Here is a 27,079-nt window from a genome sequence, read left to right on the forward strand (position 1 = left end):
AGAAAGGACACAGGACTGTGGGCATGAATCTGGGTGATCACATGGTTGAAGAGTCGGTGAGCAGGAGTTATCAACAAGGGGAAGCAGTGAGGCAGAACTCCCATCAAAGATTTAAACTTACCTCAGAGAGACTTTACAGTGGAGCAGCACATTAAAAACACAAGGACTTCTACAGATGTTAGAAATCCAGAGAAATTCACACAAAAAAATTGCTGGAGGAACTCAAATGGCCAGGCAGCATCTAAGGAAAAGAACAGAGACAACGTTTCAGGTCAAGACCCTTCATCTGGACTGGAAAGGAAGAAGGCCAGTGGAAATCTGTGCACTGTATAATCTTAGAATGAACTGGTTGGACTGATTAGAATGATTCCTTTGAGTATGTTCAAAGTAAGAGTGTTGCTGGAAAACTGGCACTCCTGGGAAGGACACTCTTTATTCTTCCAGTACAAAAGATATTCATAAGTAATTGGTGCCACTTGGCTACAGGAATGCGTGCTGAGGGATCCGAGATTCAAATTTCAAGTTTATTTATGACGTGTATATCGAAGCATATAGTGAGATGCATTGCTCAGTATTGTGAGGAAGGACTACAGTCTCAGGCCCTGCTGTCACTGGACACTGGGAGGCTGGGTCCTGAGTCTCAGATACTTTGAGGTTGTACTGTTCACATGACTGACACTGGCCTAAGTCAAAGTCAAAGTACACTTATTATCGAAGTGTGTAACCACATACAACAGTGATCCCTAACCTCCAGGCTGCGGACCGATACATTGCCGCAAAGAATACAGTGGTGCAATGGTAGTCGGGACGCACCCAGCACATCTTTAAGAAAAAAGCCGAAATAAACAACTAATTAATTAGGTGCTGCCCCACACATAAATGGCCGACATTTACATGCTAGGCGGCACCTAATTAATTAGCTTGTTTATTTCGGTTTTTTTCTTAAAAATGTGCTGGGTGCGTCCTGACTACTGCTGCACCACTGTATTCTTCGCGGCAATGTATCGGTCTGCAGCCCGGAGGTTAGGGATCACTGCCATACAACCTTGAGATTCTTCTCCTTACAGTCAGCCACAAAACAAAGAGCTCCAACAGAACCCATTTTTTTTAAAAAAAGACTGTCAAACTGCCAATGTGCAGAAAAAGAAACAAATTGTGCAAATAACAAAAGCAAGCAAGCAACTGAAGTTCACAACAGAGAGTCCATAGTGTCAAACTCAGTCATCACTGCAGCAGATCCAGTAGCCGGTTAGTTGTGGATGACAGCCTCAGTTCAGCGCAGAGATGGGTAAACTCCGCAAAGCAGTGAATTGAACTAGCCCATCCCTCACCTCTGGCTCCAACACTATGACCTTTTCAGCGTCACCTTGTGCTTAAATTGTCCAAGTCTCAGGCTGTTCCTCACTCTCACACCTGGGCCCTGCCACTTTGAGTCACTCTTCGACCCATACCTGACTGTTGTCAAACCTGGGGTGATTCCTTACTCTCGAACTCAGGCCCTGCTGCTTTGATATGCTCTCAGGCCTGGGCCCGTCACCTCGATTTGACCCATACCTGACCGTTCCAGTTTGCCCAGTGGGACTTTCTTTGTTCTCTGGCCCTGCTTCACCTCAGCTCGCCTTACCTTGGTTCTGCCACACCGAGTCACCTCCAGGTCCGCTCCAGCAATGGCCAAGCATTGGCTCATTCTCCGCTCTCGGGCCTGGGCCCCACTGCCTTGAGTCAGCCCTCACATGCTTCTCTGCAACTGTCCCGCTCCTTCGACACTTCAGTTCACACCTCAAAAATGCCAGGTCATACAGGCAGTTCAAAAGCTCAACTCCAAAAAGGAAGTTGCAGGGTATCGATTGCAGTGATTGTTTTCCAGAAAAAGTGTGATTAATAAAGTAATTAGTAGTTTTCTTTATTTTGTTTGCTATAGGCAAATAGTCACTGTGCTTCACCAGTACCATCTTAAACCAGTGCTTTGTACATAGAATGTATTAATGATGACAATCTTTAGAGTCATAAAGTAGTACTGCACAGAAGCAGGCCTTTCAGCCCATCGAGTCTGTGCCAATCCATTAACTGCTCCATTGACCCGCACCCAGACCATAGCACTCCATACCCTTTCCATCCATGTACCTACCCAGATTTCTCTTAAATGTTGAAATCGACCCTGCATCCACCACTTGGGCTGGCAACTCGTTCCACACTCTCACCACCCTCTGAGTGAAGAAGTTCTCCCTCATGTTGCCCTTAAAACATTTCACCTTTCACAGTAACCCATGAGCTCTAGATCTAGTTTCACCCAATCTCAGTGGAAAAAGCCTGCTTGCATTTACCCCATCTATACCTCTCAGGATATTTATACATTTATCAAATCTGTGTTCTAGGGTATAAAGTCCTAACCTATTTAAACTTACTCAATATCTCAGGTCCTCTGGTCCTGGCAACATCCTTGTAAATTTTTTTTCTGCACTCTTTCAATCTTATTTACATCTCTCCTGTAGGTAGATGACCAAAGCAACACACAATACTCCAAGTTATTGATTTATGAAGGCTAATATGCCAAAAGCTTTCTTTACGACCCTATTTACCTATGATGCCACTTCTGTGATTTCTGTGGGGTCCATGATCTCACTGCTGCATTACCTTGCATCTGAAGACTGTGTGTCCATCTCCTGAGTAATGCAGATGCAAAAAAATTCCATTTAGTACTTCACCCATCTCTTTCAGTTGCACACAAACATTATTACTCTGATCTTCTAGAGGACCAATTCTATCTGTTGCTAACCTTTTGCTCTTAATATATCTGTAGAAACCCTTAGGATTTTCCTTTACTTTTTCTGCTAGGGCAATCTCATGTCTTAGCCTCCCTGATTTCCTTCTTAACTGTTTTCTTGCATTTCTTATGTGTTTTCTGGCATGGTTCCGGAGCACTAGAAAATTTGAAATGCCACTCCACTCTTTAAGAAAGGAGGGAGGCAGCAAAAAAGTAAATTGTAGACCAGTTAGCCTTGACCTTAGTGGTTGGGAAGATGTTAGAGTCAGTTGTTAAGGATGAGGTTATGGAGTACTTGGTGGCACAGGACAAGATAGAACAGAGTCAGCAGGGCTCCCTTAAGGAAAAGTCTTGTCTGACAAACCTGTTGGAACTATTTGAGGAGATTACAAATAGGATGGATAAAGGGGATGCAGGGGATGTCGTATATTTGGATTTTCAAAACCCTCTTGACAAGGTGCCATACACGAGGCTGCTTACCAAGTTAAGAGCCCATGGTATTGCAGGAAAGTTACTGGCATGGTTATAGCATTGGCTGATTGGTAGGAGCCGGCGAGTGGGGGAAAAAATGATCCTTTTCTGGTTGGCTGCCTATGACTTGTGATGTTCAGCAGGGGTCACTGTTGGGACCACTTTTTTTATATGCTGTTTATCAATGATTTAGATGATGAAATAGATGGTTTTGTTGCCAAGTTTGCTGATGATTTGAAAATTGTTGGGAGTGTTGAGGAAACAGGAAGGCTGCAGCAGGACTTGGACAGATTAGAGAATAGGCAAGAAAGTGGCAAATAAAACACAATATTGGAAAGTGCATGGTCCATGGAAACCATAGAAAAACTACAGCACAGAAACAGGCCTTTTGGCCCTTCTTGGCTGTGCCGAACCATTTTCTGCCTAGACATGCACTTTGGTAGAAGAAATATATGTGCAGACTATCTGCTAGACAGGGAAAAATCCAAAAATCTGAGATGCGAATGGACTTGGGAGTCCTTGTGCAGAACACCCTAAAGTGGGGCTGAGGAGGCATAAAAAGGATCAGCCATGATTGAATGGCAGAAGAGACTTGATGGGACAAATGGCTTAATTCTGCTCCTATGACTTATAGCCTTGTACTCAAGCATCTTTTTTGTTCTTGCCTGCCTATATCTGCTGTGCACCTCAGGTTTTTTTCTTAACCAAGGCCTCAATATTTCTTGAAACCAAGGTTCCCTAAACCTGTTATCCTTGCCTTTTATTCTGACAGGAACATACAAACTCTGTACTCTCAAGATTTCCCTTTTGAGGACCGCCCACTCACCATGTATACCCTTTCCAGGAAATAGCCAGTCTCAATCCACGCTTACCAGATCCTTTCTGATGCTATCAAAATTGGTCTTTCTCCAATTTAGAATCTTAACCCGTGGACCAGACCTATCTTTTTGCATATTTACTTTGGAATTAATGACATTGTGATCACTAAATGCAAAGTGTTCACCTACACAATGGACTGTTATCTGCCTTGTCTCGTTCCCTATTAGGAGCTCAAGTATCGCACTCACTAGTTGGGACTTCTGTGTATTGATGAAGGAAACTTTGCTGAACACATTTGACAAACTTTCTGAACTATCCCTTTTACAGTATGGGAGTCGAGTCATTTTGAGGAAATTTAAAATTACCTACTATCACAAACTTGTGTTTCCTGCAATAGTCTGTGATCTCTCTACAAATTTGCTCCTCTAAATATTGCGGACTGTTGGCTGGTCTATAATATAATCCCTTTCTTGTTCCTCAGTTCTACCCATAAAGCCTTTCTAGATGAGCTCTCTGTCTAAGCATTGCTATGACATTTTCCCAGACTAGTAATGCCACCCCTCCCCATTTAACCCCTCCTGCTCTATCACATCTAGAACGACAGAACCCTGGAACATCGAGCTGCCAGTCCTACCCCTCCTGCAACCAAGTCTCACGATTGGCTACAAAGTCATAATTCCATGTGCTGATCCCGAGCTCATCTCCCTCTCCTACGATACCCCTTGCACTGAATTATACAAAGCTCAGAACATTAGTTCCACACGCTCAACGTTTTGCTTCCTGACTTTGTCTGAAGTATTAATAACATGTCTCCACAACCTCTCCACTATCTACTCTGGCATTCTTGCTCCCATTCCCCTGCAACATTCAGGTGCAAACAGTCTCTTCTGTACAGGTCCCAGATTCCCTGGAAGAAAGCCCAATGATCCAAAAATCTGAAGCCCTCCCTGCTATAGCAACACCTGAGCCACGTGTTAAACTGTATGATCTTCCTATTTCTGACCTCACAAGCTGCCAGTCCTGCCCCCTCCAGCAACCAAGTCTCACTAATGGCTACAATGTGATAATCCCATGTGCTTATCCATGCCCTGAGCTCATCTGCCTTTCCTACAATACATGTTGCATTGAAACTCAGAACATTAGTCTCTCCATGCTCAATGTTTCAATTCCTGACTTTGTACGTAGGCTTGTCAGCACCTCTCTCCATTATCTGTTGTGACGCTCTGGTTCCCATTCCCCTGCAACTCTAAACTAACCTCCCCCCCCCCCCACCACCCCATGCAACACTAGCAAACCTTCCCTCTTGGATATTAGTCCCCCTCTAGTTCAAGTGCAAACCATTCCCTCTGTACAGGTCCCACCTTCTCTGGAAGAGAGCCCATTGATGTGTATATGTAAAGAAATTCAGCAACTGTTTCGTATTTCTAGTATGTTAGTTTTATGAATGTTTTGTTTTTGAATTCAAATTAAATCTTGTAATCAAGGGCACCGACACTTGTGAAATATGTCAGTAATTTGACTTAGATTTCAGTGGAAAAATTAAGCATTCCTTGTCTCTTCCTTGTACTAACATTTTTGTTTTTAAATTGCAGAGTTTGTTGTTATTCATAATGGCATAATTACAAACCACATGAATCTAAAGAGGTTCCTGGTAAGTACTCAGCAATGCTTAGCATTGCTTAACATTGGCTTCCACAGCATTTTCGTGCAGTGCCCAGTAATTCCTTCACATGGAAATTCTCTCAATTAACTTGATGTAAAGGTTCTCTAATAACAGCATGTTTTAGTAAATTATATTTTGCACGGTTACCTGATGATTCTTTCCTCCAGTTTTTCCCTGTCTCCTGAAGCAACATTCTGGCAAAGGGGTGTTTGTGTTTGTGTGTGTGTGTGTGTGTGTGTGTGTGTGTGTGTGTGTGTGTGTGTGTTCACTCTCTTGGTCACTGAAAGTCATGAGCTGAGACTTCCCATATTCCTCATCAGAATCTATGAATATTTGTAGCCTTCCTTCAAAATTCTTAGATCTGTATGATCCTCCATTCTGTGTTTGTGTTTCTGTTTGAGAAATGTGGGAGGGACTGATTCGTTATGATCAAGACATATCCTTCAAGATTGAGGATGGTTTCCCTCTGTGGGGTCCGAACTGACTCTAATATGGACTAGGTAGGAGCTGGCTGAAGGGGTTGGGGTCTGGGTAGTTTGTGAGCTGCTGCACTCCCGCCATTTACACTCTGTTTCTGTGTGCTCTCAGTATGTGTCCTTGAGCTTCTGACTGCCAGTCTTTCTCCGCCTTTCACCAGGGGGCTCCACGAGTTGCTGGGGATATTGCATTTCTGCAGAGAAACATTGAGCACATCTTTGAATCTTTTTTACCTTTGCCTGGTTATCTTCTCGTATGACTTGAGCTGTGAAGAAACACGTAACAGTGCTTGCATGTCAGAAAAAAATCACTAGTTCAGACTGCATTCCTGCAACTAAAATGCATAATCTTCCTGCATAATCTAGCTGCCATTGGAAAGGTCCAGAGGAGGTTTACGGGAATGATCCCAGGAATGAGAGGTTTAACGTACGAGGACAGTTTGATGTCTCTTGGTCTGTATTTGCTATTGTTTAGAAGAATGAGGTGGAATCTTTGAAATCTATCGAATCTTGAAAGGCCTGGACAAAGTCCATGTGCAGAAAATTGTTCCAGTAATGGGAGAGTCTAGGACAAGAGGAGGCAGCCTCAAAATAGAAGGACATCCATTTAGAACAGAGATGAAGGGGGATTTCTTTAGCCAGGGGGTAGTGAATCTGTGGAATTCATTGCCATAGAAAGCCATGGAGTTTAGGTCATTGTGTATATGACCTGGAGGTTGACAAGTACTTAATTAGGACATCAAAGGTTACGGGAAGAAGGCAGGAGAATGGGTTTGAGAGCAAAAATAATCACCCATGATCAAATGGTGAGCAGATTCAGTGGGCCAGATGGCTTAATGCTATACTGGAATAGCATTACTTTCAGGTTAAGGCATTAACTGTGCAATTTCTTTGGTATCTTCCGGGCAAATTCCATCAGCAATAACTAGTGTTGAAAGTAAAGAAATGGTCTTAAACTGCACTGGCATTTCACGTAGGCAGAAAAAGAAAACAGCCTTATGAAACCTGACTGTTCATGCCTTCGTACATTGAAGATTATGTGGATTATACCTCTGAACCAAGTAATTGTAGCTTCATATATCACAAACTCCAGATAATTTGTTCCTTGCCTATACCACTAACAAATGGAAACACAGTAAGGCTCAGTGGATGAGTGGCAGTGAAGGAGGAGGTACATTGGGGTTCATAGTTTGTGTTTTGATGGTAATTGCCACAATGTTGAATTTTGATGAATTGTCTCTCCATTTTACCTGTTTTTTTGTCCCCCTTTCTTCTGTCTTTGTGTTGATGTCTGAGCTTTCAATTACCTTGAAATTCCTATCCTCTATTTTCAAAGCCTATCCCCCTCAGCCAAATTTGCTGATGCCCTTTGACCTCCCCAGGTAAATTCCCATTTCACTACACCCTCCCAACAATGCAACTTTGGGGCACCTTAGTGCGAACCCCAAGTTGCTGCTGTCATTGTGAGCAATTGTTTCACGTGAATTTTGTTTCCCTTTTAGGAAAGCAAAGGTTACAAGTTTGAGTCAGAGACTGATACGGAATCTATTGCCAAACTGATCAAGTACGTGTACGATAACAGCGAGAATGAGAACATCAGCTTTGCTACTTTGGTGGAGAGAGTCATCCAGCAACTGGTGAGTGAGAAGTGCAAGCATTGTGCCAGCCTGGAGGTCTTTATATCATGTGCATGTTATATCATTTCACAGTTGATAACCTTGAGGCCATTCAGCCCACTGAGTCAGTGTCAGCTCTCAGTCCCATCCCATTGTCTTGCTTATTTCCTTGTAACCTATTTTCTGTCCCAAGCCCATCATCCCCTCCGGAATCTCCTGCCACCCACCCACACTTGGGGTAAATTACAGAGCTCAAGTAGCCCACTAACTGGGAGGAAACGTGAGCACCCAGGGGTGTCTCGCACAGTCACAGAGGAAGTAGAAGCTCGACACAGGCAGCACTTGAGGTCAAGATTGAACCCAGGTCACGAGAGGAATCATATCCCTCAATCAATGGGGACATTGACCAAGAGGTTGCACTAATGAGATTGCATTTGAAATTGGATGTTAGCCAAATTGTTATTTTTGCAGGGGGTGTGCAAATTTTGTGTCATCGTTGAAGTAACAGTGAACTAACATGGCTGTGACCAGGAGAGCTGGGGGGTGGGGGGGGGGGTGTGGGGATCTCTCGCCTTCTTCTAGAGCCTTGCATGAAATCTTACTGAAACAATGGCTAACCAGCAGTGCAATGATTGAGAATGGTTTGGGTCATCACATTCCCCCTACTGAAACTCCTAGTCGAAGGCGCTGGACTTTTCATACGTTTAGAAAAGTGATGGTTCTCTGTGCAGCCGACTTCAAACTCTTTCCGTGAATATTTCACCTTTGAATTTTTTTTCACCAAATTTCACTGTCTCATTATAATCAATCCATTTGTTCTTGCTCTTGTACTTTCATGTTCTCGCATGCTCTCTATTTTATGACATAGTTTGATTATCATAAGGTGATAAAATGTAGGAGCAAGATCAGGCCATTTGTCCCGTCGAGTCTGCCATACCATTTGATCATGGATGATTTATCATGGGAAGGAACAGAAATGCAAGAGCAAGAATTTATTTTAAAACAAATTAAAAGAATATCTATTAATTGCAGGGTGACGAAAGTACTTTCTTACTGAATTTAAGCTCAGACCCCAAATGGGAAGAAAAGGAGAAATGTGTCAGTAAATAAATTTATTCCCTATGTAGGCAACACTATGGCAGCTATTAATCTCCTTACAGATTAGTTGATGTGGTTTCAAATGGGTTTCACCTTTCCATCATTCTGGCTCGAGCAGATTATTCTTGTGCAATATTGCACCTCAGTAAAGCCGCAGGAAGCATCTCGAATCATCTATCTCCTTCACACAGGCAGATTATGATTATCACTGCTTATGTGGTAAAATTTGTTATTTTGCAGTAGTAGCACAGTGCAAAGACTTAAAAATTACTATAAATTACCAAAATACATAAACCTTGCATAAAAAGGAATAATGAGATTTGTTCATGGACCATTCAGAAACCTGATGGTAGAGGGGAAGAAGCTGTTTCTGAATCACTGAGTTTGGGTCTTCAGGCTCCTTTCCCAGATGGTGAGGGTCTTCAGTGATGGATGCCACCTTATTAAGGCACCAAGATATGTATGTGATGGAGCTGGCTAAGTCTACAACTCTCTTGCAATCCTCTACTTTGGAGCCTCTATACTAGGCTGCAGTGCAGCCAAGCAGAATGCTCTCCACCATACTTCTGCTGAAATTTGCTGGAGTTTTTGATGATGTACAAAATCTCCTCAAAATCTTAGTGAAGTATAGTCACTGGTGTGCATTCTTCGTGATTGCATCAATGTGTTGGGCACAGGATAGATCGTCTCAAATGTTGATGCCCAAGGCCTTGAAGCTGCTCACCCTTTCCACTCCGACACCTCCATGAGAACTGGTGTGGCCCCCCTCGGAGGAAAGGCACGTGCCAGTTTGTCAACAGACCTACGCAAATGATCCTGAGATCTTGTTCCTTCCTCATCTTTCATTGGAATGATGCTGGTGCAGTTGGTGGAGTCACTGTCTCAAGTCTCGGTGAGATGGATTCAGTCCTGGCCTTGGGTACTGTCTGTGTGGAATTTGCACATTCTCCTTGTGACTGTGTGGGTTTACCCCACAGTGCTTCAGTTTCATTCCATAGACCAGGCAAATGGCAGTGGGTTAATTATACATGTAAATTGCCCCTAGAGTATGTGATGTTAGAATCCGGGCAGTGGGGAGGGCAATGGGAATGGGAGGAGAATAAAAAATTGGTTTAAATGAGTTTTTGATGGTGGGCCAGGACTTGGTGGGATGAAGGGCCAGTTTGCATGCTGTTACAACTCTGATTCTGTCTGCTGGAATCTGACCTGCAACCAACTTCTGTTGTGTGTATGATATTGCCTTTGGCCAAAGACCCAAACTTGAGTGGCCTGGGCTTGTTTTAATTACCATGTTGAGCAACACTAATCATCAGTGCACAGGAGTACCCATCTGAGCTGGTGGCAGGTGATCAGACAAGATCTGACAAAAGATTGCTTCAGCTGCTGTAATTGATGTTATATAAGCTGATATTGAAAGGAAACTTAGTCCCTCTTATATAATTACTAAAAATAGCTACTTTAAGGATGAAAACATTGTTTTCAGATTTTTGATAAAAATTGCTTTGTGTTGTACACTAGTGACTATGCTGATTTTACAGGAAGGTGCCTTTGCGTTGGTGTTCAAGAGCGTTCACTTCCCTGGGCAAGCTGTCTGCACCAGGTAATCTATCCTAGCTCTGGATTTTAGAGAGAGATTTTCATGCATTTTATATACAGCTTACTAAATGGTAGCCTACCCAGTAATGGCATTGGAAAAACTATTTTTGTCTGCATTCAGCAATAGATTGAAATATCTCTCAACCTGGAGTTCCATTAACCTATACAGAAAACATCACTATATACTAAAAGCAATTTGTCTCATTGGTCCAACACATCCTTGGCAACCAAGGTACTATCCTGAGCTGGTGCAGTTTGCCTGCATTTAGTCCATATTCCACAAAACCTTTCCTATCCATGAATCTGTCTCTCAAGTGTCTTTCAAATATGGTACATGACGTCTTTGATAGCTTATTCCATGTACCCACCACCCTCCATGTGACAAAACCTGTCCCACAGCACCCTTCTAAATCTTTCCCCTCTCACCCTAAACTTGTGCCTTCTAATTTTAGACTCCCCTATCCTGGAGAAGAAGGTCTGTAACTACTCACCTTATCTGCTACCCTCATGATTTTGAAAACATTTCTAAGGTCAACTCTCAGTCTCCCGTGCTCCAGAGAGCAAAAGGCCCAGCCTCTCCTGATAAGTCCTTCAGACCTGTCAGCATCCTTGTGGAATTTTTCTGCACTCTCTCTAGCTTAATTGAATCCTTCCTGTAACATTGCAACTAAATCTGCACAGCATATTCCAGGTAGGGTCTCACCAATGTCTCTTGCAGCTATAGCATGATGTCCTAACTCCCTGGTACGCAGAAGGCACAGTCTTCTGATGGGAATATTGATCAGCCAGGAGTGAAGGGCATCTAAGGCAACACACACAAAATACGGAAGGAATATGGCAAGTCAGGCAGCATCTATGGAGGGGAATAAACAGTTGACACTTCAGGCTGAGAAAAGTATCGGCCAGAAAAGCTGACTTGTTTATTTCCCTCCAAAGATGCTGCCTGACTTACTGAGTTCCTTTAGTGTGTATTGCTTAAGATTTTCATCATCTGCAGAATCTCTTGTGTCTATGAAGAGCATCTAGGGGTTGGACTGGCATGAGAATGGGAAGTTAATGCTGGGTTGTTGAGCACTTTGGAAGACTCAGTCTCACAGTGCAGGAAGGTCAGGAACTGGAAGGCCAGCAATCTGGGAATAGAATGCAGGGAGTTTCAATGTTGGTTCTGCATGGGAGTTTGGTACTTGCCTGTTCAGAATCGGCGAGCTTCAAAATACTCAAGCTGCAATGCTGGGCTTTTGGGGGATTGTTCTCGGTGGTGACCATGGTTATGGCCATAACTGTTAGCTGGGCACCAGAAATGCTGCCCTATCAGATGAAATGACAGGAATGGCACACAGAGTTAAGTCTTGGTGTCCATGAACTCTATTCTAATGGACAGGAAGGAAGTTCTGGCAGGGATGAGACTCCAATTCTACTTCCATCACCCCTGACGAACACTGTCTGTTGGTCAGCCTCCCTCCATAGCCTGTAGCTCTTCCAAATCTCCTGGTTTAGTTCCTTGTGTGCAGTCCTATTCACAGTTCTGCATTACCTCCCAGCCCAGTAGCACACATTTTCAAAAAAAAACCTCTCCCTCATGTTCCCATATCTCCGTCTTTCAAAACACTTCCCCTATACCCTACAACCATCTGAAAAATTTCTCCAACCCTGGGCTTGTGTACCCTTTGTGCTCCCTCCCTATTCCCTCTCTCACCTCCTCTGTTGAAAGTTTCACTCGTCAGACATTTCAAGATTGCAATCATCTGACCCTATACTAGGAAATAGCTACCACACTCAGCCTTCCTCCTCCCCCCCCCCAAAGAAATTCTCCTTAACCCCAAAAGATTGCAGTTTACATCAGGCAAAATAAAGGCTTAATGATAAATTAAACCTTCATGGCTGCATGTGGATAGTGCACCGCCTTGTAAAAGGCAGCCAGGTCTGATGCCAATGGAAGTTCTCTGGACAGGTTTTTAGGTCAGCGTTCTCACAGATCCAAGAACCAATTCAGTTCCCAGGTGATGAAGTCTTCTAGTTTCTTGTGAAAGTATAAGCTGTGCATTGCTTTCATAGATGCTATTCCTTGGGATTAAGACACCGACAAGAATGTCAGGAATTCATTCACAATAGCTATGAGGTACCAGTTTTGTGACCTCAGACTCCAGGACACATCACCTCCCAGTCAAAACTGCAAGAAGGTTGGATGGAGAAATATATTAAAAGATGACTATTCCTGGCAAATGAGTACATCTGTCAGCAAATCCACAGGAATTTTAGCAGAGTTGCCATCCTACAAATCTCACTAAACTAGTGATTCTCTGTTTACTCTGTAGTTGATGTGTATATTTATGCTGGGTGGGAATGGGTAAAATAAACTGGTCTCCAAAAGCCACTCCACTGAAATCTGCAGGCTTTGCTCAATGAAGCTTCAGAGTAATGTGATCACTAACAGGAAGCTGTTGAGTTATTTTTATAATTTTACTCAGCTTTCAATGTAAACCTTTTAGCAACCTGAAGTTCCCCATCCCTCCAGTGTGTGCTTCATATCTTAGCTCTTCAACCAAAGTGTTCCAAAGATTTTGCCTTTATTTCACAACCAGCATCTAGAATTAAAAAGATAGTTTAAATTTTTAAATAACTGTGCATGGTGAATTCTAGTTAATTGGTCCATCGGTTGATCAGGGCAGCTGCTTATTTGGAAGAACAAAACTAATGGAGAAAATAGTGGGAATTCTCTTTGTTTACTTGGGACACTGTGCCACCTAATCGAGACAGGAGACTGTTGCTGAATAGTTTCTAACTAGCGTAGGTCAGGTGAACTTGTGTGGCTGTCAGACACTACACCGTGCTTAGAGGGAACTGAATTTAAATAGCATAATTTGCATGTGCTTGTGTTCAAATATCAGCATTTTTTTTGTCACAGATAGTTGGTGAGAAATAAGCAATATAAGACAATTTAGAATTGTCTTGCTCACGGCGGTTTCAAGCATTCAGGCTTGGAGATGCCAGAAACATCTGGGAGAGCAAATGAAACGATTTCAGTATTTCAGCAAGTTAGGAGCTAGTAAGAATTTGAAGGTATCGGCAATCATCTTGAATGTTACAATGAAAATGAAGATGTGGGGGATGCAGTCATTGAAAGCAATCTATTATCTGCATTAGGTGCCTGGGCCAATTTTATTCAGTTGCAGTGAACCAAAAGAGCACAGCAGTGTGTTGGTTGTCCATTGTATCCAATGATGACAGTGAAACATGTGTGGGAGAGTTTTTAAAATGGAAAAGCCATTGTACTGGGACAGCAAACACGAGGAATTTTGCAGATACTGGAAATTCAAGCAACACCCATCAAAGTTGCTGGTGAACGCAGCAGTCCTGACGAAGAGTCTCGGCCTGAAATGTCAACTGTGCCCCTTCCTAGAGATGCTGCCTGGCCTGTTGCATTCACCAGCAACTTTGATGTATGTACTGGGACAGTTCCACTCTCTCGACCTCAGAAGTCTGGATCCTGTTTTAGTCGTCACAAATTAGGATCTTCCTATGTTACAATGGATAACCATGAATTCTTCTGTGCCTTATTATGCCGTTTGTTCTCCATGATGCGCTACAGAACCACCTTCCTGGCTGCTGGATCACGCTGCTGATCTCGGTCCGCCAGAGCTGACTTCACGTGCTCGGACAGGTATGTCCCTATTTCACAGGAATATGAGGCCCTGCCAGCTGCCTTTATCTGGTTTAGCCCACCTGTCGAAGCGGTGTATCGGGGTGTGGCAAACATCTACTTGAAGCCACAGCTGAGAGCTGAGTGTCTGGTGGGAACCAAAGTTGAGTGAGTTGCCCCAGAATGACTTGACAAGCCCCTTCACCAGAGTTGCTATACTTCCTTGGACACCCCATACACGGCAGCGTACATTGAGTAAATACTCCACCAATAACTATTAGGAACTACAATAGAATTAAAACTACTGTTTTATAGTACTATAGTAATGTTCTAATTTGTACTGTATTTCATTTGAATACATAATTTTTACTCAGTTAAACAGTAGTCTGTCTTTTTTTATACCTTTATAACTATTTTCATGAAACTTCGGCTATTTGGTACAGCCACTTAATGGAATTCACAATGTTTTCTCCTTGGCATGCCGAGACCAGCACTTCCTTGCCTTTCAAAAGAAAGTGGTGAATCTGTTTGAACATCTGCAGCCCATGTGGTGAATTTGCTTGCACAGGGCTGGAAGGTTGGCATGTGTTCATGGTTTCACCAGGGTTGAGACAGGAATGGAGGTTCAGTGTCCAAACTGTCTGCTGAACAGGTCAGAGAAACGACGCAGTTGGTGGTGCTCCCTTGCACCTCTGTCCTTGTCTCTCTGGGTGGCAGGGGTTGTTAACTGGAAAATTTCCATCAAAGTTGAGTTTATTAGCATATGCACAACTGCATCTATGCATAGCTGTGATGTATAGCTTACTTGCAGCGCGTAGCATTAGGTAAGTAGTATTCATAAGAAAAACAAGTTAAGCATAATTGAATATGATTTTTACAAGAAAGAACACGACTAGAACAAAACAAAGCTATAGGAGTTCATCATAGGACATAGAACTTTGAACAATCCTGTATAGGAACAGACCCTTCAGCCAATGGTGTATGTCAACCATGATCGCAATGTTAAACTGCACATGGTCTACATCCCTTAATTCTTCTGTCCTCACCTGTCTGTCTCTGAAACAATGCTGTTATATCTGTCCTGCTATCTCCCTTGGCAGCATATTATGGGCACCTACTGCTCCGGGCTTTTAATTATGTTCTGTTTCACACAGAGTGGTGGGTGCATGGAATGCCCTTCCAGGGGTGGTGGTGGAGGCAAATACATTAGGGGTATTGAAGAAACTCTTAGGAAGGCACATGGATGATAGAAAAACGGGGGGCTGTGTGGGAGGGAAGGGTTAGTTTCATTTTAGAGTACGTTAAAAGGTTGGCATTACATCGTAGGCCAAAGGACTTGTATTGTGCTGTAACGTTTATGTTCTATAAACCTCCTTTAGATGTACACAGTAGATGGTGGTTGGTTACAGCAGTGGAAGAGATTTCCACATACTGGTGGCCTTCGGGGTGCTGAGAGTCAGGTACATGGCAGTGGTAGTTCCGCTGAATGGTGGCCTTTGTTCTGGAGATGGCCGACGTCTGACATTGAACTTATCACACTGGAAACTGGCAGAAATTGCTTCTACATCTGAGACATGAGGAAGCTAATTATACATCACTATTGTCGGCAAGAGGGCTGCTTCTGACTTCGTAGTTGGGAGAAAAGATGAGTTTTAACTGGGATATTGAGAAATTTTTGCAACAGCACTGTTGAGTTGACTAGACTTCAGTACCACAAGCATTTGAAAATTGGCCAGTTGGAAGCTTATAGCTGTGTACATACATCTATTGATGCTTCGGGACACATCTTCAGTGATGTTCCTGGAATCATCGGGTGTTTCGGGTCTTTCAACATCATACAACCTCCTCCAGGTGACCCAGCCGGGGCTGATCAGACCCCAGCTTGTGTCCAGATGGCTAGCTACTTATGACTCCATGGCTCCCCTGTTTTGAGCCACAGCCATCTTGAGGCCCTCTCTGCTGCATAAAACTACTTGTTTAGTGGATTTTGTATTGGGGCTGACTGCCAGAAATGAAAATTTAAATATACAGAGAATTGTGGACAGTGCAAACTGCCTTTACTAAAAGCATGCTTCTGGAAAGTGCTATCAAGCTCTTCAGACAAAAATTTAACACCATCTTCAAAGTTTCTTCCCCTAGGCGGTTAATCTGATCAACCATTCTAGGTATCATTCCCGCCCCTCTCTAGTCACTGCACTGTACTGTAAACACTTTAGAGCTTATAATGTTTACATTGTAAATACTTGCTAGTATTTAAGGATTTATGCATATTTTATTCCATATCTGTACTTTAACCTCTAATTTTTTTTTATTCTTTATTTGTTATACTTGTTGAATGTTGTTATTTTTCTATTGCAAGTCACACCCTTTTAACACACTACAGCAAATTCTGAATGTGGGTGAATGTATACAGTGAATAAAGTTGATCCGTGGTCCCATAATCCTTGTGCTCCAAGTGAAACATCCAGGATCAGCCCCATCCTTTGAATCTATACTCTGTCAACACCTCGTTCCATATCTAATGCATTCTAATCTGGTCCAGTTTTGCTTTGTGGCAGGAGTCACACATAGTTCACACCAAGTTAGGAAGTGAATGGGCCAGGTGATGAGGGTATGAATTTCAAAGGAGCCTGTGGTGAAGTGGATCATAATAGTGCAGTCACTATTGTAAACAGTAACATCCCATGAATAGTGTTGGATTAATGACCCGATAATCTTCTTCAATGTATTGACTGGGGGATATTTTGACACAGAGTGGGAGCAATTCTCCTGTTTATTTTCAAAATAGTACCACAGAACCTTGTGCAAATCCAAGTGGATACTGAACATCTTAATGTCTTATCCAAAACACGCACTACTGACACTGGAGCAACCTCTGGTAGTCAAGTTTTTAACTGTGGCTTGAGCCTGCAACTTCCGTAAAGAAGTAGGTACCAACTGAGCCATGACTGACAGCCATATTTGTCTGTGTCCTCTTTATTGCTGAAATGGTCCGCTCTCTGGCAGGACCACATTGTTAGGAATTGTTATCAAAAACGACTGCTCTTCTTCAACAGTCCACTCAGTAACTGCATTGCCCGAAGTTTGGCCAACTAGAATTGATGTAATTATGCTAAATGTACAAGAGGATGAGTAGAATCATAAGACATAAGAGCAGAATTAGGCCACTGACAATCGAGTCTGCTACACCATTCTATTGTGGCTGATGTATTATCCCTCTCAACCCCATTCAACTGCCTTCTCTCTCTTGACATCTGGATCTGGAATCTTGACTCTTTGTTCCCATCCAAAGTAGACTCTGCCAACTCTTCACAAAATGCCCAAAGGTAAACACAAACGTTGACTTGCAGATTAATTTTGATATCTCATTTGGGCAATCTCACTGAAACCTACCGAATAGTGGAAGACCTAGATAGAGTGGATGTGGAGAGGATGTTTCCAATACTGGAAGATCCTAGGACCAGAGGGGACAACTTCAGAATAGGACGCCCCTTTGGAACAGAGAAGAGGGTGAATTTCTTTAGCCCGAGGGTGGTGAACCTGTGGAATTCATTGCCACCGATGGCTGTGGAGGACAAGTCCATATTTAAAGCAGAGGTTGATAGGTTCTTGATTAGATCAAAGGTTATGGGGAGAAAGGGGTTGAGACAGAAAATAAATCTGCCATGATCAAATGATGGACCAGACACAATCGGCTGAATGGCCTAGTTCTGCCCCAGTGTCTTTTAGTCTTAGGGAAATAATTGGATGTGGAGTTGAGTGACCCGCAAGTCTGACAGTCATGTTATTTGTTTTCGGTCTTTCTCAAGTAGACACAAATAAATTCATTCAATAGAGATGCCATATAATACTTGTTTGAATTTTGTGATCTGCTGTGATTGTATCCAAAGAAATATGAAAACTATAGCACTTGAGACAATTCTGCCAATCCCAACCAGGCAGGTATGAAATTCCCTGCGCACAGACCATCCAGCACCAACATTGGAACTCCCTGCATTCTATTCCCACATTGCTGGCCTTCCAGTTTCTGACGTTCCTGCACTGTGAGACCGTGTCTTCCAAAGATTTCAAAAACCCAGCATTAACTCCCCTATTTCATGCCATTCCAGCCCCTTAGACGCCCTTTATAGGATCAAGAGATTCTGCAGATGATGAAAATCTTAAGCGATACACAAAAATTGCTGGAGGAACACAGTAAGTCAGACAGCATCTTTAGAGGGGAATAAGCATCGATATTTTTAGCCGATACTCTTCTCGGCCTGAAATATCAACTGTTTATTCCCCTCCATAGATGTTGCCTGAATTGTCACATTCCTCCAGTATTTTGTGTATGTTGCTCTCGATGCCCTTCATTCCTGGCTGATCAATATTGCCATCAGAAGACTGAGGGCCTTTTGAGAACAAGGGAGTTAGGGCATCATGTTATAGCTGTATGAGACATTGGTGAGACCCTTCCTGGAATATTGTGCAGTTTATTTAATATTGGATATTTAATTTTTGAGTTGCTTTTTTTTGCAAGGGAGGGGCTTGGGGGTTAGGGATTTGATTTTTTAGCTGCCATGTCCAGGTGGGTGATGTGTGAGGGAGGGGTTGGGGGGTTTGGGTTTTGCAAGTTTTGTTTCTTTTTCTTTTTCATGCGGTGGGGGGGGGGGTGGCATTGACGTTGTTTCTTTCAATGAATTTCATGAATTTCATGACTTTCCTGCATTTCATGGCTATCTGGAGAAGACAAATCTCAGAGTTGTATTCTGCGTACATACTTTGATAATAAAATGAACCTTTGTACCTTTGAATTGTGTCCTAGTTATAATGTTTCTAAGTAAGTCGAGGAGAACAGAAATCAAAGCTCTTTCACCATATTGGAACATGTTGGAGCTGTGGAAGAAGATTGCAGCTTCAAATTTTCCTGCAGACTTTGAATAAAGGATAATGGTTTTGTGATATCCAGAAAATGCTCCTCCACCTCCAACTCTACCCTCTAGTTGCTAACCCTACAGGAAGGTGTCATAATCCTAAGAAGACTTAGGAGTTTGTCCAATGTCATAGTCCACATTTTTCTTTGAGAATCTCATAAAAACAAATTACTTGATCAGCTCTCTCTTTGCTATGCAGGAATTGGGTTCTCCGTGTCCCTGCATTGTAAGGGAGAGAACTGGTCATCGTCCTTCCTTTACAATGTAATTTGGAGCAGTGTCATTTCCCAGGTTTATGAAGTATATTTTCCCTTTCTTAACATCAACATCTTTGAAAGTGTTTTTAAATACTGATTAAATACATAGTGCTGATTTTTTAAAAAATATCTAGACGGGGAAGTCCTCTGATGATCGGTGTGAGAAGTAACCATAAACTTTCGACAGATCACATACCAGTTCTGTATCGGACATGTAAGTAACACTGGATCTAAGGGTAAAGGAGTTCATTCATTGTGTGAAATGAGACACGAATTATCTACAAAGACTGTATTTCTCATCATAATACTGCAAGGCTTTATTTAATATACTATGCTCAAACCTATTAGATCCTGGGGGCCAGGGATACAATTTTATCATGAATTGTCTCACCAACTTGGTTCGGATGGGCAAAGTAAAATAGTTTACACTGGGAATATCAACCAAATGCGTTTCAGTGAATGTATTTTTAATGGTGATCTGAGGCACAAATTGAATTCAGAATATGAATAAAATGGTCACAGAGGCTGTTTGGTGTTGGCTAAATAGCTGATTAGGACTACTGTAGGATCTCCCCATCTTGTTTTTATTGGGTCTAAATAAAGACTTCTTGCTGTACATCAATCCAGTGCCCATCAATCTGTGTTTGTCCTTTGGTTCAGAGCTTCCATTGGCAAGGGGCTGGTGGGGATGATACAAATGCCAGTCTCTCCTGAGTAATTAGATTTTTGAATGCTTTTAGCAGGTAAAGAATTAAAGATGAGCTGTCCACTGCCTCGCATCGATGCTTCTACCTCTTTGTACCCTGTTGGGGAAGAAAAGTCAGTGGAGTACTACTTTGCGTCAGATGCCAGGTGAATAGTTACATTTTATTATGCTAATTCTCTTGTGTCCATTGTATGGGAGTGAAGTCTGTAAAATCAGAGGTAACATATATTTTCTTGTAGGTGAAATGTTTCAGCTCATTCTTGTAGATTTCCATTTGAACTTAAACATTTGCCAACTCTTTGAGCATTGCTCACATATCCCATTTTTGTGTCACCAGAATAACGTAGTTAGTGAGGCATGTCCTTTCTGACTGCTTTAAGATGGCAAACTTGTAAAACTGAAGTTCCACTAGAAGTCAGCAAAGGAAAGAAATCACTGGGTATTTTATTAATTTACATTTGTGGCAAAGTGCAGAGTGAGTGACTTGTGGCAGCTGGAAATTGAATACAGTAAAAGTTAGATAATCTGACATCTAGTTATTCCTTTGATTCACCACCTGGCTCCCTGGTGTCCTGTTCCCCACATTTCCTGCACTCAACTCTGTGCTGGTCGAGGCTGTGCCCTGCACCGGCTGCTTCAGGCTTCGTGTCTACAGACTCACTTTTGTTCTAATTGCTATTTGCTTACTTTCATTGTTTGCACGGTTTATTTTAGGTTTCTTTGTTTTGTGGCTGCCTATAAGGAGGTGAATCTCAAAGTTGTATAACGTTAACATACTTCGATGATAAATGTACTTTGAATTTTAAACTCACAGGGTTTATTGAAAAGTTTTATATGCTACTGTGTAACATCTTATTAAACGTGAGTACAAACTGAGTAATGATGTTCATTAATTCAGAAAGTCTCCTAAGTGTTACGGAGTTGGATAACTTTTAGTACAACTTTGTCCATCATTTCTCATTCCATTCACTAGGGTAGGAATATCTCAGCCTTACATGTGTATTGTAATCTGCCAAAGTAAAGATTGGCCTGCTAACGTTACAAAAACAACATATGAGGAACATTAGAGTTCAGCTGCTGTTCAGCTAAAGGTATTTGTAGTTATGAGGCTTCTGTCTAATTTTGGACTGAAGGCTTGGGTTCCTTTGTAGTTGATGGATGGTTAAATAGCTCAGAGACTCCAGTATTTCCAACTGGAGATTGGCTTTATTTACAGTATGTGTTGGCAGTACTTGAAATATAGCTTGAAATTAGATTGTCTTCCTTTTAGCTTTCAGATAAGGATGTTTTGAGTATCCCTGTCTGACATCTAAGACTGATTCTAACATGGGATCAACAAATGGTTGTTAGGAAAGGCAGCTAAATTGGGCTCAGTTAATGATTTGCATGGATATCTACCGGCAATTGGTATGTGGTTAACAAAGTCTTCATTAGGATGGTGAAGCTTAAATGTAACAGGGATGTCAATTGGTCAACCTGAGAATATTGCTTTTAGATGAATCACAGAAATGGTGAGGGATCTTAGAAAAGGGAGAGTAGGGTACAGATGGGATTGGGACACCTAGAGTGAGTATGGGATTGCGATGAACAGTTGAGAGGAGATATTTCGGAATCCTGGAGCACTAGAAGGGAGCATAGTGAGTACAGGATACTGGGAGGGAAGATAGCAGGAGTGGGATAGGGATAGTGGGCAGGAGCCGCGCAGTCATTACTGAAAAGTATCGGGAACTGTGGGATTGGAATTCCTGAACTAATTGTATCTGGATACTAGTAGCTGACCAGCAGCAAATAATTAAAAAGTTGTTCCTCTTCCTTTTTTTTTTGCGTATCCCTGACTGAAATTTAAGACTGGTTGTACCAATGCTCCTTATTCTCATTGAGATATCATAACCAGTGTTAGTTCAGCTCCCAGGAATGGAACTCACAATTCTGGAACCACGCTGAAACCAACACCATGAAAGCAGAGTGTCTGTAAGTGGTGATAATGTTAAAGAGGGCACACAAGAAGTGATACTGTAAATAATAAGATTAGCTTTTTGTTAATAAAGAGGATTAAAACCAAATACTACAGACATTAATATATTGAATGTAATTATTTACAGTTGTTTTATCAGTGCTAGAAGTTGGGAGTGCTCGTGATAGTGAGAAGTGGAGAGGAAAGTCTGTGGTATCACAGACTTTCTGAGCAAATGATCCATGTTTTTTAGTGGCCTCATTTATATGTTTCTTAGATGACGGTGGTGATTTTTTTTGGCGGGACATCATTATTTTGATTCATTTTGCAGTGCGATCGTCGAACACACGAACCGAGCGATTTTCCTGGAGGATGATGATGTGGCGGCAGTGGTGGATGGCTGTCTCTCGATTCACCGGGTCGAGCGCACCGCAAGCGACCACCCGGCACGTGGTATTCAGATACTGCAGGTGGAGCTGCAACAGATGATGAAGGGTAAGGACGCATGTGAACGCACCGTCTTAAAGTGGGGAAGTCATCTATTCAGCCCATTGTGTGTGTGGAGGCCATAAGTAAAGCTGGTTGGTACTGCGACATCCAACTCTATCTATATGGTTGGTTAGCACTCTCAAAGAGCTTGTTCAGATATCTTTAATTGTGAGAGTTAAGGTGGGGTTTTGGGTTCAGAGTCCCACCTCTAGAGGGTTAGAAAAATATTGCCTCAACTCCTCGACAGCTGCAGATGCTGTAAATCTGAAACAGAAACAGAAAATACCAGAAATACTCAGCAGGTCAGGCTGTATCGAGGGAAAGAGTCAATGTTTCAGGTTGGAGACCCTTTGTCAGTTCAGATGTGAGCCTGGGGTTTGTCTTCCCATAGAAATGGCCTGACCCATTGAATTCTCTGTTTCTGTTGCACCAGTTAAGTTTTTACATCTTTTTACATTTTTTTTTTACAGCTTTTTACATCTTTTTTTGCAGTGTAGTGATCGGAAATGTCCACAGTCCTGTAACTGTGACCTAACAAGTGTTTTGTGCAGTTTTAACATGATCTGTCTACTCTTTCAAGCCCTGCGTCGGCTGAAATTGGCAGGTGTTCTATGTGCCAACTTAACCAGCATATCTACCTGTCTGGCTCGTTTTAAGAGATTCCTGGGCACAAGGTTAATGGCATCCAACTATCATCACTTCATCTTGCTTACCTCCCCAAAATACATCACCTCACATTCCTCTGGACTCAGTTCCATCTGCCACTTTTGTGCCACCCTACCGGTCGGTAGTTATCTTCCTGTGTTTGAAACCTTGAGCCCCGCTCTGGATCACAGTCCACATCCCCGTCTATGGCTGTACACTGTGGATCTCTGGCTTGTGTTCTGGATGAGTGAATGCACCAAAAGCCAGATTATCAGAATTTCTGAACAATTGGATGCCGAATGATCAGAATTTTACCGTATTGTGAGATTTGGTGAGCTTTAGTTCCCTACCACAATCAACTGTAGGTTGCCTTGCCCTGAAGCTGAACTTGTAAGTGTACCTTAAAATGGGTAAACAATAATGTTAAAACTATTTTTACAGCAAAAATTCATGTTAGGTACTGATTAGCTATTAGCTAACATGAACCTTTGTGAATGTTTGATGAATTATTACAAGCATAGCTCTAGGACTTTTTTACCTTCTTGACAGAAACATCTGATCTTTTCTGTATGAAATGATGCTCATGTTATGATTCTGCCTGACCTTTCCACAGGAAGCTACAGTTCCTTTATGCAGAAAGAAATCTTTGAGCAGCCAGAATCAGTGGTGAACACAATGAGAGGGCGAGTCAATTTCGAACACAACACCGGTATTAACTCTGTTCTATGAACTCATCTTTTCAATATCCAACTCTTTGGAAATGCTGCCATTTATTGCCTCGATAAAGCCTGGAAATTCCTGGGAATTAGTCGGGATGTGAAGAGGGGGAGCTGCATGGATAGGTAGGGTCAGTTGAACTAATACCTTGCCCAAGAGGGGTCTTGTGAGGTGGGACACATTCTGGGAGCTGTCTCCAGAATATCCTTATGATCTTTAACAGATTACTGCCTGTCAAAGGCCTTCAAACTAGATGTAAGCTGGGGGGGGCGGGGTGCGGGTGCGGGGTTGATTCCATCTCCCAAATGAGTGGTGAGGGAATTAATTGGAAGCATCTGGTTGGAGCTGGCTATGTCAGCAAGCCACTCCACCAATCAGGCCACCTTCCAGTGGAGGGGGGAGGGGGAGGCATGTACCACACTTCGGCCCATTACTGCTGGGCTATTGGTTGGGGACAGTCCAACCCAATTCCCAGACTAACACCATTATTTGTATTCGGGGTTGTACTGCAGACCAGGTCAGTTCACAGTTGTGTTTAGTTGGTGGCAATATGATCTTTTAATTCCCAGATAACAGGTATTTCTGGGTGTGAAGTCTGAGAAAGTTCCATGATTTTCGTGACGCAGCAGTTAATTCTCCTATTGCTGTGATCTAGATTCGTAGAGTATTAATACAGAGGCAGGCCCTTTGGACAAACTCTTCCATGCTGATCAAGACTTGCCTTGTAAGGATGTCTAGTGAAGTGTAGGCATGGTATTAGATTACTTTCTTCCTGAAGATGATCGGAAACATAGAATAGTACAGCACAGTACAGGCCCTTCGGCCCACTATGCTCTGCCGACCCTTGAACCCCCGCCTTCCATAAAATCCCCCACCTTAAATTCCTCCATATACCTGTCTAGTAGTCTCTTAAATTTCACTATTGTATCTGCCTTCACCACTGACTCAGGCAATATATTCCATGCACCAACCACTTTCTGAGTAAAAAACCTTCCTCTAATATCCCCCTTGAACTTCCCACCCCTTAACTTAAAGCCATGTCCTCTTGTATTGAGCAGTGGTGCCCTGGGGAAGAGGCACTGGCTGCCCACTCTATCTATTCCTCTTATTATCTTGTACACCTCTATCATGTCTTCTCTCATCCTCCTTCTCTCCAAAGAGTAAAGCCCTAGCCAGCTCCACCTGTCGTACTCGATCGGACCCGATGCAATAGCAATTGTACCACAAATACACTGACACACGTAATTCTTTTCAAACCTTTATTCTCTACTCATAGCATGCTATGGGGGAAGTTACAGACTGATCTCCCAAAAGAGCCAGTCCAGAAACTGCCCCTGAATTACACAGTTATCCACTATCTATAACATTGATCAGGTAGTAGGAAATCTTACGATTACAAGTTTAGACAATATTAGAATCATTTCAGTCACATGCTAAGATACAATTAGATGTAAGATAATCATTGGTCAGTTAGTTATAATTATTTTAAGCCAAAGCTAGCCCATCAGGTCCTCTTCCCCTTTTCTCCAGAACATTCTAGCTGTTATCTCATCCCTCCCATATTTAGCTATACCTTGAGCTGCTTCTGCAAGATCAGATAGTTCCTTATTTGAGCCTTTGCCTGTCTTTAGAGAACAATGACCAGTACGTCACCAGTTGCTGGGTAAAGCTTCTTACTGACTTGTCCAAACTTGTCCAAAGCAGTAAGCTAAGGCGCTTACAAGGTGATTGATTATAAGTTAATCATTGTCCTCTGTTTTTCCCCCTATTTACCTATCCCTTCATTCCATCATTCCCCCCTTTTTATCACTTTATGATAAACAATCAAACAGGGACTGAGCAAAGCAGCATCAGTCTCTCCATGCAAAGTCGGCAGCCACCATTCAGGCAGGTCATTATCACACAGCAAGCAATAATTATAACAATGAGAATTATCAGCCCATGCAGCAAATAAGACCCCCATGATCCTCCCTGCAACCATCCTAACCAGCCATCCCCCTTCCCTGAACGCTGCCTGAAATCATCCAATTGTTTCTTAATAGACTGAATGGCATGGGTCACGTATGATTCGTCAGTGACATGGTGATACATTTGTCTCCGACTATTGCGCACACCCCTTCCTGTTGGGCCAACTGATAATCCACAGCATACCTGGTCTGCTGTGCGTAAAGTTGCAACTCCACCAATTCTCTGTTAACAGCCTCCAGACCTTCCATCGTACTGTTCCCCAGTGCCGCCAGCCTACAAATGATGTAGTTGCGGTTCATCGTGGCCATGGTTCCTGCCGAACTCCCTAGAGAGAGAGCACTCAGGAACCCATAGCCCAGAGTAACGGGACTCCTCCAGTCAGCACAGGATTCTTTACTCGCGGCTCGAGCTGTCAGTCGCCGTTGAACGTGGGCAGCCTGGGGGCAGGGAACAGAAAGTGGTCCGATCGTTCCTACTGCAAAGAGGTTAGGCAGAGTGTTGGTAGCTGTAGTATAGGTGCCACTAAACAATAACACATATCCTCTCTTGGCCCTGTAGCAAGTATTTGTGTAACTCACTATTTTATTACCACAAGTGCTTCTGTAGATATAGGGAGGAGTACTCAAAAGTCTCTGAACCTGCCGACACATAAGTCCCATTGCAATATCCACACACATACTGAGTTCCCTTAGAGAGGGGCACGCATAGTTCGTGGATACATTCGCGAGAGAATATTCCCTGGCTTATCTTACATCGGCGGTCCAGGCAAGTTTTCTGAAGGCAAGGTATCTCCTGGGGTACCCTGGCAAGGACGCACCCCTCCCCTTCACCCACAAAACAGAAGGGATAATTCCCAATGCACCCACATTCTCATCCCCTACTCTCCAAAGACACTTACCCCTGACCCCCCCTTTTAAACTTTCCCCTGGTCCCTTTACATCCTGCCCCTGATCTATCCACCAGTATTAAGTCATTTTCTGCCCAATTTAGCCCTGATGGGTTAGCGACAAACAATGCATCTACAGATTTTACCAAAGGATAACATGCAGTACGGTTACCATGCAGACGCATGTGAGCTTTATAAAGTAAATTGTCCTTCAGGCTTAGTGCCATGGGGGCAATCATAATAGCAAAAAGTTCAATAACAGTCTTTAGTCCACCTGCGGAGCCCATTGTTTGCAATCACTCGGGTGGATCCAGCGGCTGTGCCCTTGAACCCTAAAGGCTGTTGGTGTTTGCAGGAGTATCTGGAATGGCCCTTTCCACTGGGGTCTAAGCTTGGGACGC

The 27,079-nt window shown here is 42.8% G+C and overlaps 1 protein-coding gene across 2 annotated transcripts in view; it reads left to right on the forward strand.

Moving 5' to 3' along the window:
• The window catches only part of LOC140212068 (glutamine--fructose-6-phosphate aminotransferase [isomerizing] 1-like), a 109,886-nt gene that overhangs the window by 50,366 nt on the left and 32,441 nt on the right, over positions 1 to 27,079 (forward strand). The window contains exons 5-11 of one of the 2 annotated variants that reach the window (XM_072282541.1): positions 5,647 to 5,705; positions 7,696 to 7,830; positions 10,446 to 10,507; positions 19,448 to 19,527; positions 20,054 to 20,165; positions 22,305 to 22,468; positions 23,721 to 23,816. In XM_072282541.1, the coding sequence (XP_072138642.1) occupies positions 5,647 to 5,705; positions 7,696 to 7,830; positions 10,446 to 10,507; positions 19,448 to 19,527; positions 20,054 to 20,165; positions 22,305 to 22,468; positions 23,721 to 23,816 (708 nt within the window). The remainder of the gene's footprint in view (positions 1 to 5,646; positions 5,706 to 7,695; positions 7,831 to 10,445; positions 10,508 to 19,447; positions 19,528 to 20,053; positions 20,166 to 22,304; positions 22,469 to 23,720; positions 23,817 to 27,079) is intronic. The other variant, XM_072282542.1, reaches the window with a different exon arrangement.

This window comes from Mobula birostris, chromosome 18 (genome assembly GCF_030028105.1).
Source record: "Mobula birostris isolate sMobBir1 chromosome 18, sMobBir1.hap1, whole genome shotgun sequence".
NCBI lineage: Eukaryota > Metazoa > Chordata > Chondrichthyes > Myliobatiformes > Myliobatidae > Mobula > Mobula birostris.